General features: G+C 43.9%; 1 protein-coding gene across 1 annotated transcript in view; it reads left to right on the top strand.

The window, feature by feature from the left end:
* The window catches only part of Dscam (DS cell adhesion molecule), a 504,817-nt gene that overhangs the window by 31,421 nt on the left and 455,661 nt on the right, over positions 1 to 17,735 (top strand). The window contains exon 3 of the mRNA XM_035443441.1: positions 9,730 to 9,876. Coding sequence (XP_035299332.1) covers positions 9,730 to 9,876 — 147 coding nt within the window. The remainder of the gene's footprint in view (positions 1 to 9,729; positions 9,877 to 17,735) is intronic.

Genomic DNA, 17,735 nt, shown 5'->3' on the forward strand with positions numbered 1-17,735 from the left:
AAGGCTGCAAGTCCAAGATAGGATGTCTGTACCTGGTAAAGACCACTTAACCTGGCTGCAACCTGGGCAGAAAACAAAATGGCAGTTACTACAGGACAGGCAAGAAGCTTACATTTTTAGGGCCAGGTTTATCATCATAGCGACTTAGTCTCCTGGGAACTGACTGGGATCCTGTAAGAAGTACATGAAACCCATCTAGATACTACACCACTGATAACCCAATCACTTCCCACTTTATGACTCCTCATTAAACTTCTAACACCTGTCATCACCATCACAGTGGGGAAGAAGATTCCAGAACAGGGACCTTCAATGGGCACACTCTTACCATGTCCAAGTCACAACAAATAGGTTCTAAATAAAGGGGTAGGGGAAATACCAATGGTCATCCAAGCAAATCCTGATAAATCAACACCAGAAAGATGCAGTAGATTTACTGTTTATTATCAGGCAAGCATGTTTTCTATCCAAGAATAACACACAGATAAAGAGGTAATTTCATGACAATTAATATGGTATGACACTCATAAATTTTATGTATCTGAGAACCGAACATTAAAGTACGTAATTTGCAAACTGGTGGAACATCAGTGAGAAGACGGCGAAATGTAATCGTAGCTGAGGAACTTAGTGCCCCTCTGCCGGTGATTGACAGAAGCAGAAACAGAACAACTAGGAATAAAAGAGCCCTTGAGTGAGGTCACCAATCAAGTTGGTCAACTCAAAATTTATTAAAGAATGCTCTATCCAACAGTGTGGAATGCATTCTCTTCTGGAGCATATGGACATTTATTATACCATTCTGGGCAGTGAAACAAGATTCAGATAGCCATTTAAGTCATAAAATGTGTGCTATTTGACCAAAGTGGAATTAAATTGGAAATTAGTAATAAATATCTGTGAAACAACGAAATTATTTGGGTAAAAAATACTTGTCTTAGGGCAGAGCAATAGCTCAAGGATCAAGGGGATTTCCTGCTCTTTCAGAGAACTGGAGTTTGGTTCCTAGCATCCATGACTGGTGGTTCACAGCAACCTGTAACCCCAGCTCCAGGGTATCTGACACCCTTTTTCTGGCTTCTTTGGGCACTCACATTCTTAGACACATACTCACACATAAATGATAATAAACAATGATCAACATTTTTAAAAAGACACAGAAGAAAACTTAGAAGTTTGCAGAAATCATAAAAATTTGGATCAATGCCAGGGACCACAGGAAACTAAAAAAGCAGGGTTAGAGGAGCTAGAGGAGAGGGCTGAGTGCTGTGGAATTCTGTTTTCCTAGTCACCTGTGATTGCCTGTTTCTGACTTGTAAGATCATGTATCCGAAGGGGAAGGACTCACAAGGCTCCACCTGTCCCTGAGAATCTATTGGCAGCTGACAGTTGCTGGGGAAGGAAGAGACATTTTCTTTAGTATTGTAGCCACTGAGAAGAGCCTCGTGTGCCTGAAGTCATGTCTCGCATCCCTAATTGAAATGCATTGGGTCACCGAGGAAATAAAACACAGGAAATTTGAAGGGAGATGGGCTAAGTTGTGAAGAGGACAATAGGGTGCATATGATCAAATGCATCATATACAATACAATGGAAGCTGTTATGCATAATTAGTGTGTGTTAATACAAGTGTTACAGAAATAATTGGGATCTTACCAAAGCAGTACAGCATGCATAGCTCTGGACACCTAATATGTTACACGTGAAGAGAGATCTCAAAAGGTGGCCTCACTTTCCACCCTAAATATAGAGACAGAATTAGAAATATAATCAAAGAAAGCAAAAGTGGGAGTGGAGCAAAGAGAAGATGGTCTGGAGGCATCAGAGGACCCTGTGGAGGATTGTAAGTGAATGTTAAGAACAAATGTCAATAAATTCAACAACAAATAAATACCCAGCAACCCATACTTCCAAACCATACCATGAAGTCATGTGGAAGGGCCGTCCTGAAAGCAGTGATGGCAGGAAGTAGTTAATAAAGGATGCAGTGTGTGTGTGTGTGTGTGTGTGTGTGTGTGTGTGAGAGAGAGAGAGAGAGAGAGAGAGAGAGAGAGAGAGAGAGAGAGAGAGAGAGAGAGAGGAATATTAAGAACAAAAATATATCAAAAATTAAAAACTTACTTGAGAACTAAAGAATTAAATTTGTGGATAAAAATTTCCTATGATAAAATCTAAGGATCATATGGCTTCACAATAAAAAATTCTGAGGTGATCATTCCAGGAAACTGAACAAGAATTAATATTTCCTCAAATCATTTTAGGCTAACATTACCCTAATACAAACATAACACATTTATTATGGGTAAAAAAAAACTATAAACAAGTGTCTCTCAAAAGTGGATATTAAATTTCTCATACCTTTAGCAAATTTAATCAAATAACATACAAAAAGATACCCCATGCAAGGGCTGTCTCCAGAAGTCAAGGATGGCTTCAGATTTGAAAACTGATCAATTAATTTACTCTACTGCCACATTAAAGGTGAAAACCAGTAGATCATTTCATGTCATGTGGAAAATTATTAAAGAGCTCCCCATCTTATGATTAGGAAGTCTAAAAAGACTTGGAGTAGGTGATGCATTTCTCATTCTAACAAGGGCAGAAATCCAGGCCTGCTTAATGTCAGAAGTAATGGCCAAAGAGTAAATGCTTCTCTGTAAGTCAGGAATCATACCAGATTCTGGCTTTGACTATCTCTTCTTTGGAAGTTGTGGCCAGATCAGTGTGACAAAAGAAATAAAATATTGCAAAGACCCAAGTTCAGGATGGGGACCCTGCTCAGTGGGCAAAGTTTGTTGTACAAGAATGAAGATGGGTGTTGGGATTGCCGCTGCATGGTTAGTGGGTGTGGTGCCCACCTGTAATTCAACTGGGAAGGTAAACCAGGATCTCTGCAGCAGGATCCATCAGTGAGCTCTGGACTCACGAAGGGACCCTTTCTTGATTAATATAGAGATTAAGAAACACTCCAGATGTCAAGCTCAGGACTTCACATGCCTGTGCACATACATGAGTACACGTCAAACAACCACAACCAAACACATACAATACACCTTTGAATCTCCTCCTCTCCCCCAATTAAAGAAAAAAAACTTACTCATACTTCTCTGTCAATGTAATCATGAATGTGCAAAATCTGATATGATCCATTAAAAAAAACTACTGCGGCTAATAAGTAGGTCTGTCAAAACCATGGTGTTCAACTCAACACACACAATCTCGAGACAATTTAAAAGTATTATTTACAATATGATCAAAATCAAGCAATACTTAAGAAATAAATCTCTATCCAAATTTGAAAGAACATTACATACAATTCCAAAAGCCGCACCAAGTAAAGGAGACAGAAATAAAAGGAGACAACAATGTTTTTCATGAGCAGGGACTACGTGTTAAGGTGCTGGTCGCCTCTTTCCAAAATGTCCATGAATTCAAGAGAAGCCCCAAGAAGCACAGAAGGCTTTTGAAAAATAAAAATCAAGTTGATTCTAAAGCACATACAAGACACACTCACTGGAGCTGATGCAGGTTGTAGATACGGAGGGATTGCAGAGGGAGATTTTCTCTATCTCAGTCCCTCTAGACCAGTTTTCCTCTACCCACTGGGTCCCACAGTCACTTAAGATAAATAACCACTCTGAGATTTAATATATATTTATAATTGTTTGGCCATTGGCTTGGGTTTATTACTGGCTAGTCTCTCTTAATTGTTAACCCATTACTATTAATCTGTGTATCTCCATGTGGCTATGGCTTACCTAGGTGATTTCCTGGGACCCTGCCTCCTCAGTGGCTACCTGATTACTGTCCTTTGTCTTTCCCTGCCTCTTTGTTCAGAATTCCCACCTAGTTAAATTCTGCCTTTCTGTTGGCCAAAACAGCTTATTCATCAACAAATAAGAGAAAAAATATCCACAGCATAGAGAAGGACATGCCCCATCAACAGATGACCCTATTTACTGAGTATTTGCTATGTGCCTGTGTCAGAAATATCTAGAACGGTGTGTGTGTGTGTGTGTGTGTGTGTGTGTGTGTGTGTGTGTGTGTGTGTGTGTGTGTCTGTCTGTGTCTGTGTGTGTGTGTGTGTGTGAGTGTGTGTGTGTGTGTGTGTGTGTGTGTGTGTGTGTGTGTACATGCGTGAGTGTTCATGAGGGCATATGCACATGAACATTTTGCAGGTAGAGATCAGAGATGGAGTTTGGGGTCTCAATTGTTTTCTAAATTATTTTTTAGGACAGAGTCTCTCTCTGAACCAACTCTGTTAGGCTGGCTGCCAGTGAGCTCTGGGTATCTTCCGGTCTCCTTGTCTCCATCACTGTATGGATACTGGAGAACTGAACTCAGGTCCTCTGGTTTACCCAGCAGGCACTCTTCTGATTGAGCCGTCTCCAAAGGTCCTATGATGGCTTTTAGATGGATTGCTCCATTGTTGGTCTTTAGAATGAATGATATAGGGAGTTGTTTGGACAAAAGGTATTTAGTGAACCAAGTGACATCATTGCCTTAGGACCTGGGTGTGAATTAATAGGGGATAGAAACAATAATCACAGAGGCTTAAAATCATGACTTTCAAAGTAGATTTTGCACTAGCAAGGCCAGTGGGTGGCTAAAGAAGTCACTCCACAGTATATGGGCAGGTTCCTGAGGCTAAAGAGCCTTGATGGGGAATGTACTACTGTGTATGTTTATCTTATTGATTGTTAAATAAAATACTGTTTGGCCAATGAGATAGCAAGTTAGATGGAAGTAGGAGTCAAAGAGGATTCTGGGAAATGTAGTAGAGAAGTGCTGATCCAGGCAGGAAGTGACATAGCAAGGAGACTCATATTTAAGCGAAGGAGAAACAGGAAGCACCCTTTTTTCCCCTTCCTCCAGCGGCATGATGTGAGCCACCGGCAAGGAGGGACGCCAATAAGGCGTTCGATAAGATAAGTCTTATAAAATATATAGATGTATGATAATTGAGACTGAGCTAACAGATGAGAATCCTAGTCATTGGCCAAGCAGCTTTGTACCTAATACAAGTTTTTGTGTATTCATTTGGGCCCTAACTCAGGCTGGTGGCTGGCGTACACATGGCAGTGGGGCTTAGTGGCTTTTGGCAGAAAGATTCATCGTAACAGAGCCCCCTAGGAGCTTGGCCCTGGCTGAAAGTATCACACAAAATAGGCTGCATTTGGTCACCAGTGGCCCTGAAGCTCAGGCCTAAGGAACACTCTTGCACAGTGTGCTGGCCAGCTGTATGTCAACTTGACACAAACTGTGGTCATTTGAGAGGAGGGAAGTGTGAGAAAAATGCTTCCATAAGATCAGCAGCACACATTTTCTTAATTAGTGATTGACGAGGTAAGGCACAGCTGGTTCTGGGTGGTGGTATCCCTGGGCTGTTGGTCCTAGGTTCTATAACAAAGCAGAATAAGCAACCAGTAAGCACAGGCCCACCCCCACCCCATGGCCTCTGCATCTGCTCCTACCTCCAGGTCCCTGCCCTACCTGAGTTCCTAACTTGGTTTCCTTCAGTTATTACAATATGGAAGTATAAGCCAAATAAAGCTTTGGTTATGTTGTTTCATCATAGCAATAATAACTCTTAAGACAGAACTTGGGACCAGGATTTGGGGATATTGCTATGACAGAACTAACCAACTATTTTGGAGAGGATTATGGAAGGACTTTGGAACTTCGGGCTAGAAATGCCATTGAGCATTCAAACCTTGACGAGATATTCTGTGGGAGTGTGGAATTGAGAGAAATTCAGAGGATGGAGGCCTGGCTTGGGAAGTTTGAGAGTCAATTAAAGACTATGAGGGTGGTTGCATTGTTTGATTTAAGAATCTCTGGCTCTAGTCAGCTGTGCCTGAAGAATCAGCTGTGTTTAACAAGATACCAGAACCATTGAAGAGAAACCATTTCATTACTGGGACAATCAATGCTGGTCAGCTGGAGCTGAGAAATTAGTGATTAAGAAGAGACCAGCGTCATCGAGGTGAAATCTGGGAAATGTTTCCTCAGAGTCAGCACACAGAATCTGTGTTCCAGAAGTGACCAAGGTTGTACCTCATGCCAGCAGCCAAACTTGGCAGTGTAAGAGTCACCCAGGTAGTACTGGCTTTGAAGGCATGAGGTCATGGAAGGCAGCTGAGGCTTGGCACTGAGAGGCCAAAAGAGGCTGTTGGAGAAAGTGTAGCCTCAGTAGCAGTTGAAAGAACAGAATTAAAGGGGTCACACAGAGAGGTTGAGTTGTGGCACCATAAAGAGAGCCCAGGAGAGGCCACTGGTGAAAGTGCAACCCAGTTGCAACAGAAGACCCCAGCAGTTCAGAGACGATGGTACCATGGATGACTGCCAAGAACAGCAGTTAACAGTGGAGTGAAGCCAGCTAGAGTCTCGGAAGACAAGCTGTGCCTGCTGCAGCAGGTAGAACTAGAGACTAGACCCAAACCATCTGGAGGGGAACAGAATTATGAATGTATCTCAGACATTGGTCATTGAGTTATTTACATAGTTGAGTTTGGCTTTGCTTTGATTGTGACTGTTCCCTGGTTCTTCCCTCTTGAAGTAAGAAAGTATCTAACTTATTTTGATTTAAAGGATCCACGGTTGAGAGACTTTGAACTTTTTAAAAAGGTAATTGTTTTATTTTACAGAGACTTTGGATTTTAAACGGGAAACTTTTAAAGTGTTTGAATTTGTAAGACTGTGGGATATTTTCAGTCTGTAAATTTTTTTTTTCCCGAGACAGGGATTCTCTGTGTAACAATCCTGGCTGTCCTGGAACTCAAACTCACTGAGATCTGCCTGTCTCTGCCTCCCGAGTGCTGGGATTAAAGGCATGCTCAACCACTGCCGGGCTGTAAAATGTTTTATGTTATTAATTAAAATGTTTTAATTAATAAGGGATGAACAAGAAAGGAAAGGTTATGGCTTTACAGTGATGTGTTTGTGTGTCAAACTGACAAGGTTCAGTAGTGCTGACTAGCTTTATGTTAACATGACACAAACTATAGTCATCTGAGAGGAGGAAACTCCAATTGAGAAAATGTCTCCATAAGATTGGGCTGTAGGCAGGCCTGTAGAGCTTTTCTTATTTAGTTATTGATTGGAGAGGACACAGCCCATTGTGGGTGGTGCCATCCTTGGGCTGGTGGTCTTGGGTTCTATAAGAAAGCAGGCTGAGCAAGGCCAGTAAGCAGCACCTCTCCATGGCCTCTGCATCAGCTCCTGCTTCCAGGACCCTGCCCTGCTTGAGTTCCCATCCTGACTTTCCTCAATGATGAACAGCCATTGGAAATTTATGCTCAATAAACCTTTCCCCCAAGTTTGCTTGGTCATGGTATTTTATCACAGCAACAGCGACCCCAGCTAAGACACACAGGCTGTGGAGATAGATGCTGTTCGTGTCTCTCTTGGTAGCATTTCCATGGCTGACATGGAATTAGGTTCCTTGACTTGATTTCTGGAAAACATTTCCATGAGTGGTGTGTCCTGTATAATATGTAAAGCTGAGTGGCCTGGAGGTCTAAGGAAATTGCCTGATTCCGAAGGACAACAAAACATGAGACTCAGACACTTATCAGATCCTTAGGAGACCCAGCCTCTCTTTCTCTCCTTATCCATGCCCTTTCTCTGCCATCCTTGTCCCATCCTCTCCTCTGTCTGCTGCTCTCCCTGATGCTTGAGTTCTTATTCATTATGGAGTTATATTCATTCACTTTTCTCTATAGCCCCTTTCCAAGTTGGAAACGAGACCTCAGCTCTCCTTGGGCTCTAGTCATTTGCTTAGCAAGTTTTCCCTTCCCCTGCCCACAACGCTGCACTGAGAACAAGCTTTGGGGATCCCCAAATTGTGCCACATGGACCTCTTGTGGCAGACATGGGCTTCATGGGCTACTCAGAGCTTCAGGTCACGCCACACTGAGAGCAGGCACAGGATCTCAGAAGAGTCTTCAGTTGGAAGGATACCTCTGGTTGAGATAGGAATGAAGAAATTCTCTTAGTTGAGAAAAAAGACAAATATGAATGTTAAAATGAGAACAATGGGTCTTAAGATAAAATGTGGATTGGGAAGGGGGCCAGTGAGGAGGGATTCTGGGATGATAGGGGTGGGAGGCGGATAAGAGATGGTAGGCCAGAGGTAAAGAGAATGCACTCATATGTTTGTATTGTTGAAGGGCAAACAGTAAAATAAAGTGCTTGAGTGGCAACCGTGTCATCAATGCCTTTTTATGAAGGCTCTCACCATGCCACTGCTAGCCTCCTTCAGCAGTCCCGTTTTAGAAATGGTCCCCATGGCACACTAGACACCCCATTGGGGACATTCCTTCTCTTCCATGGAGTGTTGGGACCTATAGAAATTTTCCTGGCCAGTTTTCTTGGCCCATATTTGTCTACTTTGTGACATCCTTCGAGGAAGCTGATTGAATATCGGGGTGTTTCATTACCTATCTAGAAAATTTCAGGCTCACCTTGAAGGTGCCCTTTCCACCATGCATGATTTGAAATTGGGGATGAAGTTAGTATGGAGAAATAATTTGAGGTTCATCATTATCTCATTAACCCTGGCACAGAAACTGGGTCCATCCCTATCTTTAGGACAGGCAGTTCACCCAGCCTGCTCAGCAGACACAAGGCTGCCTCAGTGGCTACTTCCTTAACCCCAGGCATGAGGTCTCCCATTATCACCTGCTTGGCGCAGTTAGAGCTGGGGGCTTTCTTCTGCCTTGCAGGTAATGATGGGCAGGGCAAAAATTTAAACCCAGGGAGCTGGGCATGCTGGGTAGGCACTGAGCACTCCATGTGCCCTAATGTCGCAGATATGCAGAGAAGACCCTTTGCACTCTTTTTGGAATATTCCCATTATTGAGAGTATTTGGACAGTTCTCAGAACAATGATGGTTTTCCATGAAGGTTTTAAACATCTTGGAAGAATTTATGTCTAAGGAATTATTTTCCTTGTTTTGTTGTTTTAGAGGATTCCCCCCCCCTTCTCTCTTTCTCTCTCTGGGTGTGGTGTGTGTGTATGAGACAGAGAATATGGGGTCTCCACATTCACATGTGTGAGTGAAAGCATGCATGTGTCATGGTCAGAGGGCACACTTACTGTTAGTCCTTACTGTCCACGTTCCTTGAGATGAGTCTCTTTGTTCTTTTGTCCCTGTACACATCAGGCTGACTGTCCTGTATACATCTGGGGATCCTTTTGTCTCCCCATCCTATATTACCTTAGGAGCACTGGGATTATAGCCGTGTTCTATTTTTGCTAGCTATGCATGGGATCTGGATATTTGAACTCAGATTTTTACATTCACACAGCAAGCACTTTACCCACTGAGTCATTTGCCCAGCCTGAGTTTCTTGAATCTTGTATTTATTTCCTTACTACTGTTATACCTTGGTCTTCAGAGGACTAAGGGAAGGGAATCCCTAGACTCTGCCCCTCCTCCTTCATGAAGCCAATGACCCCCCTCCCATGCCCTCTGATGCCTTCCTGGGGGGGCAGTGCAATGTCTCAGGTTAGACTCTTTCCTTTAGAGTAGGATGTGGCGTATTGCTAATGACGTGGACGTCTAGCTAGGTGATGAAAGGCAGATGAATACATTTGCTGGTTTCTTTGCAGTGTCTGTGCTATGCAGTTGTTATCTGTGTGCCCTTTGCATCAGAACATCATCTTGACTGGGATGGGACCCATTGTCTACGCATCTTAACAAGGATCCTCTCTCTGCCTTCCAGTTTTACGGGAGCCCTATACAGTCCGTGTGGAGGACCAGAAAACCATGAGAGGCAATGTCGCGGTGTTCAAGTGCATTATCCCCTCCTCGGTGGAGGCGTACGTCACTGTCGTCTCATGGGAGAAAGACACGGTTTCACTTGTCTCAGGTAGGCTGAGTATTACTGCCTGTCATGGGGTAGGAATTGGGCCTCCACTTGTGTGTGATAGAAGGAAGAATACCTGGTTGATTATGTCAAAGGATGAGCCTTTCTTGGTTGACTCCATATTATAAATAAGCTTGGTGGCATGCATGGGGTACAGTCACCATACCACTGGTATATGGTGGTCCATTTCCCATACTTGCTGAAGAACTGGCTGATGAAGGCACATTAGTTACTTGTACTGTGCACACAGCCCTAACTTTTATGGGAAAATGGTGGTTTTATTTCTGCTTTTAAAAGTCAGGTAAGTTGAGTATTGTGTTCCTGAGACACTTCAGTGATGGGGGTGTGCTGATGTTCTGGAGCTGGCTGGAAGCAGAAGCCTTGGTTTCTCTTCTGTTGGTCCTTTCAAGTATGGTCAGAGTAACATCACGCGTGGTGTCACTGACTTTGGACTCGCCGTTTCTATTGAGAATCTATGTTCTATGCAGAAGTAGATGGGTATAACTTTTGGGTCTGTATTGGGTGTCCAGAAATGCCAGGCAGCTCAGTGCGTGGGAGACCACAGTGTCCACTGCCAACAGTATTGAAGTTGGCTTCTTGCCCTGCATTCTTGACCTGGAAAAGCCAGGTAGACACAGTGACCAGGTTTCCTATCTTGTGTCCCCTTCCATGGTGACTTCTGGTGTCTCAAAAATGTGTTGCTGTGGGGAATAATTTAGATGCATGGCGTGTTGTTACATGCAGGAAGCAACTGCTTTTCTCTTGGGGGTCTCCATGAACTAGGGCAAGAGCCTAAGGGAGTGTGTACATATGTACACACACACACACACACACACACACACACACACACACACACGTGTATATATATGTAAACATACAGCATACCCATACATACACACATTCTCACACACATGTATACTTACCACACACAGACACACACACACACCCTCTCACCACACACCCTCTAACCACACACACACTCTCTCCAGTGTTGTCCCTGACTGGCTATGGCATCCTGTCACTTCATAGAGACAAGCTGCAGCTCAGCCCTTCATGGAGATGCCTTGTTTTTGTTTCTGCTTCATGATTACCTGGATGAGATCTGTCACCTGTCATTTCATGTAAAATAGCCACTTGAAAGACCCTAATGAAAATGAAGGTATGTCATCCTGAAAACACACTGAAGCAATACAGAAACACAGGACAGACCAGAGGTTTTAGTTTAGTTTAGTTGTTGTTGCTTTGTTCTTTTCATTTACGTTGCTTTTCTGTCTGTTGGCTTTCTGTCGTGGGGATTGAGCACAGATCTCACGAGTGCTCAGTGAGCATCCAGTCACACAACTCCATCCGTACCCTGCACTTTGGGCATTTCATTTTGAGAAGGGTCTATTTACATTATCCTCGCTGGCCTTGAATTTTCAATCCTCCTGCCTCAGCCCCTTGAATAGCTAGGATTTCAGGCCCATGAACCAAGCCTGGCTTTAGTTGTAGCAGAGAGAGACCTTAACACTCCAGTGGATGATATATGCTTGCTGCAGTGCTGATTAATCGTGTAATCTGTTACGGTCTGAAACATGCTGAGCTTCAGAAGTGAATGTGATCATGGTAATGAGAATTAGGACTTGCCTGTGCACCTCTGCCCTCCACCATTCATGGTTTGATGGTCTTTGCTTTTCCTTAGGAGCCTGCATGGCAAACGGGGATATTCTAAGGCCATCGTTTACTTGTTCAGAGTTGAAGAGAAAGAGCCTTCATATTGCCATGGTTAAGCAGAGAGTATCCTGGGAAAGAATGAAATGACCCCATGTTGACATAATTAGGTATTGTGTATCCCAGGAGAGGAAACCTCTTATTGAAATGGGTAGGCAGAGTATATCCCAGGAGGAGAATATCTGGAGCTCTTCTTACTGTGCCTCTCACTCTGCGCTGGAATGAAGGCTACTCCACCATCACATAGCAACACACCTGGTTCAAGCCTCAGCATCTTCCCTGGGAGAAGTTGTACTTGGACATGACACATGTCACCTCCATTCTTATGTAGCTCATCAAGGTAGTCACAAGTCCAGTGATGAGATCGGGGGTGTGGGCATGGAAAGAGAGATGGAGAAATGGGACTGGGACTTTGTCTTATGAAGGAATCCATCAATAAACAGCTATTTGTTTGTATGCCAGCCAGTTGGAGACAGACAGACTCTAGTCATTCAGCCTGAATCCATCAGGCCTATAATTAAACTGACTACCTCAAGGCTCCAGAGTCTGCTAACTTCTGTCAGCAGAGGTGGGTGGGAGTGTACATCAGTGATAAGACCCACTGGTACTTAGGGTAGTACCATGGACCCACAGAGTGGACAAGGTCATAAGATCACTGGAGGAGATAGAAGCAGTTAACAATACCCAGTATCTTGATAAATAAGCTAATTTGGGTTGGCCTAGAGGTGGAGAAGGCCTCTGCTTCTCTCTGGAGGTGACACAGGGCATGTGAAGGCATGGCAGCGCTGGGGAAGACCCAGGCTGGGAATGACGAGTGGTGGGGTATAGAGGCTGAGCTGTTGGAGTTGCTCCCAGATTCTTTGCCACTGTGAGACCTTGTACAGCCCAAGGTCTCAGCCATAGCAAAGTTCTTCTGAATCCAAGCTGAGCTCCAGAAAGGATGCCCCAATGCCACAGGTGCCCTTGATGATCCCCAGAAGGTGAGATCATTTGTTTCCTGCACTCAAACTGCAAGGTTAGCTTAGATCTATTCCATGCTGTGCTCAGTTCAGCTCTCCCTCTCCTGTGTCTCCATGGCAGCCTAGGTTTCCATGAATCTGGTTGGCATGTCTGTCCCAGCTAGCATTCCTCCTTGGAGTGGGCTACCCCTTTTAGCAGTGACTCCTCCCATGGAGAACTGGTGAGAGACCCATAACAGTGAGCTGGTGCAGGAAGCTGGGTTAGCTTCAGGAAGATGTGATATCCAGGAGGGTCCCAAGGGCAGTACCAAGAATACTGCTTCCTGAGGCTTCTGGCAAATTGTCTGCCAGATGGGCAGCAGACATCCTGGTCTCCATGGTGCTGTGGGGTTCAGCTTTGAAGGCCTGGGGGCCACTTGGATTCAGAGCAGCCGAAGTGCTTTGAGTATGTGAACATCAGGTTTGTGCACATCTGTGCACCAAAGGGTCTTTGGACTTGGGAAATGGATATTTGTGTTTCTTCAAGGGCACACACACACACACACACACACACACACACACACACACACACACACACACACAACACACACGCACGCACGCACGCACGCACGCACACGCACACGCATACATGTATGTGCACAGACAGGTGCCACAGCACACAAGTGGAGATCCTCCCCTTACATCCTATTTGATACAAGGTCTCTGGTTGTGCACTGCTGCTTTGCCTCTTACTCTAGGTTAGCTGCCCTGTGAGCTTCCATGGGTTCTCATGTCTCTACCTCCCTTTTCACCATAGGTATGTGTGTTGGGATTAGTGGCCTCTGCCTAAAGCTCTTTGGGATTAGAACTCAGGTCTCCTCACTTGCATCCAGTGAGAGGTCTCTGCCCCCCCTCCAAATTGCTTTTCAATGAAAGGAAATTTGAATCACTGATGCATTGCTACAAGAGGCAACAAACAGAAGGATATCTGTACTACAGAAAATAAGCAAGAAGAACTAGGACTGGTCCAAGGGACATGAAATGAGCATCTGATGTGACTGTCTCAATGAACTCAATGCATATTGGGTTGTATGCACTGATTTCCTTTTGGGGACAGGGTGGGATGGGGATGGTGGAGGCTGCAGGTGGCCTGAAGCCCACTCTGAAACAGTTCCCTATTCTTAAGGTTCCCAGTATCCAGGACATGAATGAGTTCATTTCTTTTGCATTATCTTTGCTAAGAATACTTAGGTAGCCTAAGAGTAGGACTCCTATAATTACCTCAAAGATCATAATGTCTGGTGGCTCCATTGCTGTCACCTGTCTCCCATCCCACTGTGGCTTCATATTTGCTCTCTGGTACAGTGGACAGCGGGTTACACCTCTGTGTGCATGGGACAAGTACATACTACAAACCTGACATCCTTGTAAATATGGTGGACTTTGACCCACTGTCTCCTCCCCTTACATCCTATTTGAGACAAGGTCTCTGGTTGTCTTACATTACTGAAACAAGAACAGTGAGTCATGGGGGCTGCTTGGCTGATTTAATGCCCTTTTGTCACATCTTTTGTCCTGCAGAGCGGCAAAAGATGAATATTAATGTAGCCCCATAATAAAATACAGTGGTTTGGCTACAAAGTGCATGGAGTCCTTGCTGCTGCCAAGAACCCTAAGATGCAACCCTGGAGAACAATGGCTGTGTCTCTCTTTGTGGGTTTTGTCCATGGTATCCATTGAGAATTTCCTCCCATGCACTCCATCTCTGTTTCTGCTGATAAAGTTGTGAGAGTATCCCCAGGGGCTCAGGCACACTAACATCAAAGACACTGCCAAGGGGACCAGATTTTGGAAATGGAGAAAGCAGACACTACTGTTTCTGCAGCAGCTGCCTCCCTCTTTAGTTTTTCCTAGCTGACGACCCCTGTCTCGAGACAACCCAAGAGCTTGATCTGATAAGATTGGTAAGCACTGGTCTAAGGATGACTGTCTCTCTCCTACATTTTGGATAAAAGGAAATGGTTTTCTGTCCCTGTGAAATAAAAAAAGGACACAGATCACAGTTTTCATGTGGCCTTTGTGTATGAATTGGGATAAAACTGTATCTGTATGTCGTAGATAATCCAGGAGGTGATTCTGAGGAGCAACCCTGTTGGGATGGTTTCTGTCGTAAAAAGCTTAGAGAGTGCATGCATCGTACGGGGGGGGGGGGGCATGAGCATGGGCAAAAAGCTTCAGGTCACAGATGATGTTGCTTGGGGAAGTAGGGAAAGTTCCAGCAAAGGAGTGTTATTTAAGAAAGCCTTCACATTTTAGGAAGGAAGGTGAAATAATTAAAAGATAGCTAGAGTCAAGTAAATTAGGAAAAGCCTCCCTTTGGTACGTCTTACCAAGCTGTGCTGAAAGTAGCTTGAATAGAATCCATTCTCACTGGGGGGAAGATGCTGGGGTCAAAAGCTGTGCCACAGTGGAGGTCTGGGTGCATCTGCATGCTCTGCAACCACATCTACCATCTACAAACAACAGCTCCCTTCTGAGTGTTGAGAGTTTAATTTTACAGCCAGCCAGTGCTGAGCGTTTTCAAGGCAGTCTGCTGCGTTGCTGTTTAGGTTGTCGTCTCCCTGACAACCATAACGTTCTGCAGCCAACAGGGTAATGAGGTCATCATTCATGTGACAGAAAGGACAAAGCTGTCATCAGCAAACCTCATGTTTGACTTCAAATGTGCCCCCAGGCATTACCAAGTGAAAGAAACATTAGTGAAGAATTTGTAGGAACCAATGAAAATTGAATGGAATGTTCCTAAGTCCAGGTTTTATCCATGTATGTTATCTGATTTTTACTTAACATTGACATTTAGCAAATAGGAACCTCATTAACATCACAGAAAGTGGCTTCAGTGCAGGGGCTGGCGTCTGAAGGTTTGGGTCATGTGGTGTGTTTGGCCTGCTGGAGCTGCTCCCTGAGAAAGCTTCTGAGAAGGAAGAGAAGTTCTTCCATTTGAAAGCTGTTAGTTATATTTAGCTAAGTCTATTTCCCACTGAATTGGTTGTCTGTGTTCTATCACCCCAAGTTTGATTGGAACTAGGTCACTGTGACTCTGCTGGGTTTCTTGAGGAAACCTGAGATAGGGTCATGTGTTGTTAACAGTTGGCTTCAATGTCCTTCAACAACCCAGGAGGCACAAAGACCCTGAACAACAAAGTCTCTTTCCAAGTCTCTACTGTCAGTGTTGGAAGTTGTACATTGCAGATCAGAATCCCAAAGCAAGGAAGGAGGGACACATGATTCCTAAAATCATGCCTGCTTTGGTCACTTGCTAGAACCCAGAGGGCTTTGCATATAACCCTATACAGTTTGCATACATTTGGCTACACCCATGCCAAGACTGTTGCAGGGAGTGACTCAGGAAAGTCAGCAGAGAGTAATGACACAAAGGGACAGAGCTGAGAGGACACCAGCTGGAGCTCAGTTCCTTCCCCGTGAAGTGACATAGGACAAACTGAATTCAACCAGCAGAAGGCTGTGCCAAAGCCACAGCCATAGTGGGGCACCTCATCCCGGACACTCCAGGGGAGGCAAGTATTCAGCACTAACTGCATTTATTTATACATTTCAGGCAAGTGACCGCTCTACGAGGGAGGGCCCTTCAAAGTCCCTGTTCCCAAAGAATACCAAAAGTCCACCATGCAACTGGCCTCTGTAACAGCAAAATTCTCACAGCCACTTGGCTGTCTCTTCCTGCACCATACAGCTTCTTTGTGTTGGTGGCTCAATTGTTTCATACCCCACAAATCACATTTTTTTAATATAACCATCAAAATTGCTGAGAAAGTGAGTGCATATGTTGACGTTAATGGCCATAATCCAAATATCCCCAGTCTCAAAAGAGATCTTACTCCAAATGACTTGCATGTCCCCAAAGCTACCTAACCAGTGCCTATCTTGCTCCTTGTCAGTGAACATGTGGCTGGTTTCAGTCTGTCCATGGGGGAATCTCCCCATCCTACTGTCTCCCTCCCTAGGATGTGTAGATCTTCATCGAAGAAGCAGGTCCCCATCTTGGTCCAACAAACCTCCTTTGAACCCAAGCACTCTTGCCAATGTACTTCTGAAATACATCAACAGTTGCCAGTGAGGAACTTGTGAACTTGGAAAAGCAAAGATAATTCAAGAAGAGTTGTCCAAACACAAAGGGTGCAAAGGATTTGGGTGAAAGACTTGGGACCTTGTGATGACACTGAAGCACTAGGATGATGTTGTGAAACAGCAGTGACAGGGTTTCATTACAGCAAACACCTTTTGACTGGCTTGATAAAAGGGTTTCCTCAAATATAAATTTGATGGTATAACTGCAACCAACTGGCATGAAGGAAAACAGTATTTTCTTTGGCTTTAGCTGCCACAGTTGACTCAGAGTACAGGTGCACAGGAACACCTAGGGGTACAGACTGGTAAGCAGCTCTCCATGGCATCACATGCACACACCAGGATTTATTGCCTGCTGCATTGCAATCCCCCAGGGAGTCACTCTCACCATCCCACTTCTCAGATGAGGAAGCTGAGGCCCAGAGAGGTCCCATAACTTACCCATGATACAGGTAGTATCACCATCTGAGTGACCTGCCACTTACAACAGTAACATGTCTTAAGGTAGAGATTTATTAAAGCAAGGGAGATATTTACAAGTATGTGAGCCAAGCTGATTTAACTCTGGATATTTGATATATTTAGGGTATTTAATTGTGTTTTCAGGGTAATGTGACCAATGTCTTTGAAAGTATGTTATCTAAAGAAAAAGCAAATATGTAAAATTGCCTAAGACAAAGATAAAGTTTTTATTATGTAACATTTTATTGATACATAATTGTACAGAAATATGAATTATAATATATTTAGATCACATATTGAATGATGATCAAACCAGAGAAATTTTCATATCCATCATCCTATCTCTTGTGTTGTTTTATTTCAATATTTTATCTAGTATTTGATAACTTTAAAATTTTATTTAAGGTATTTCAGTTGTTTTACCAACCATGACCTCCTCCAGTCTCCTTCCTCTCATGCTGAGACTTCTTGCCAATAAGTCCCCCTCATTTCTGTGCATGTGTGTATGTGTATGACACTTAATTTAATTATGGTTGCTTACATGATCATGGTTAGGGAGGTTATTTATTGGATCAGGAAAGAAGTTATTCCCCTTCCCCTATA

The sequence above is a fragment of the Cricetulus griseus genome, chromosome 4, assembly GCF_003668045.3.
Source record: "Cricetulus griseus strain 17A/GY chromosome 4, alternate assembly CriGri-PICRH-1.0, whole genome shotgun sequence".
In the NCBI taxonomy this organism is placed as follows: Eukaryota; Metazoa; Chordata; class Mammalia; order Rodentia; family Cricetidae; genus Cricetulus; species Cricetulus griseus.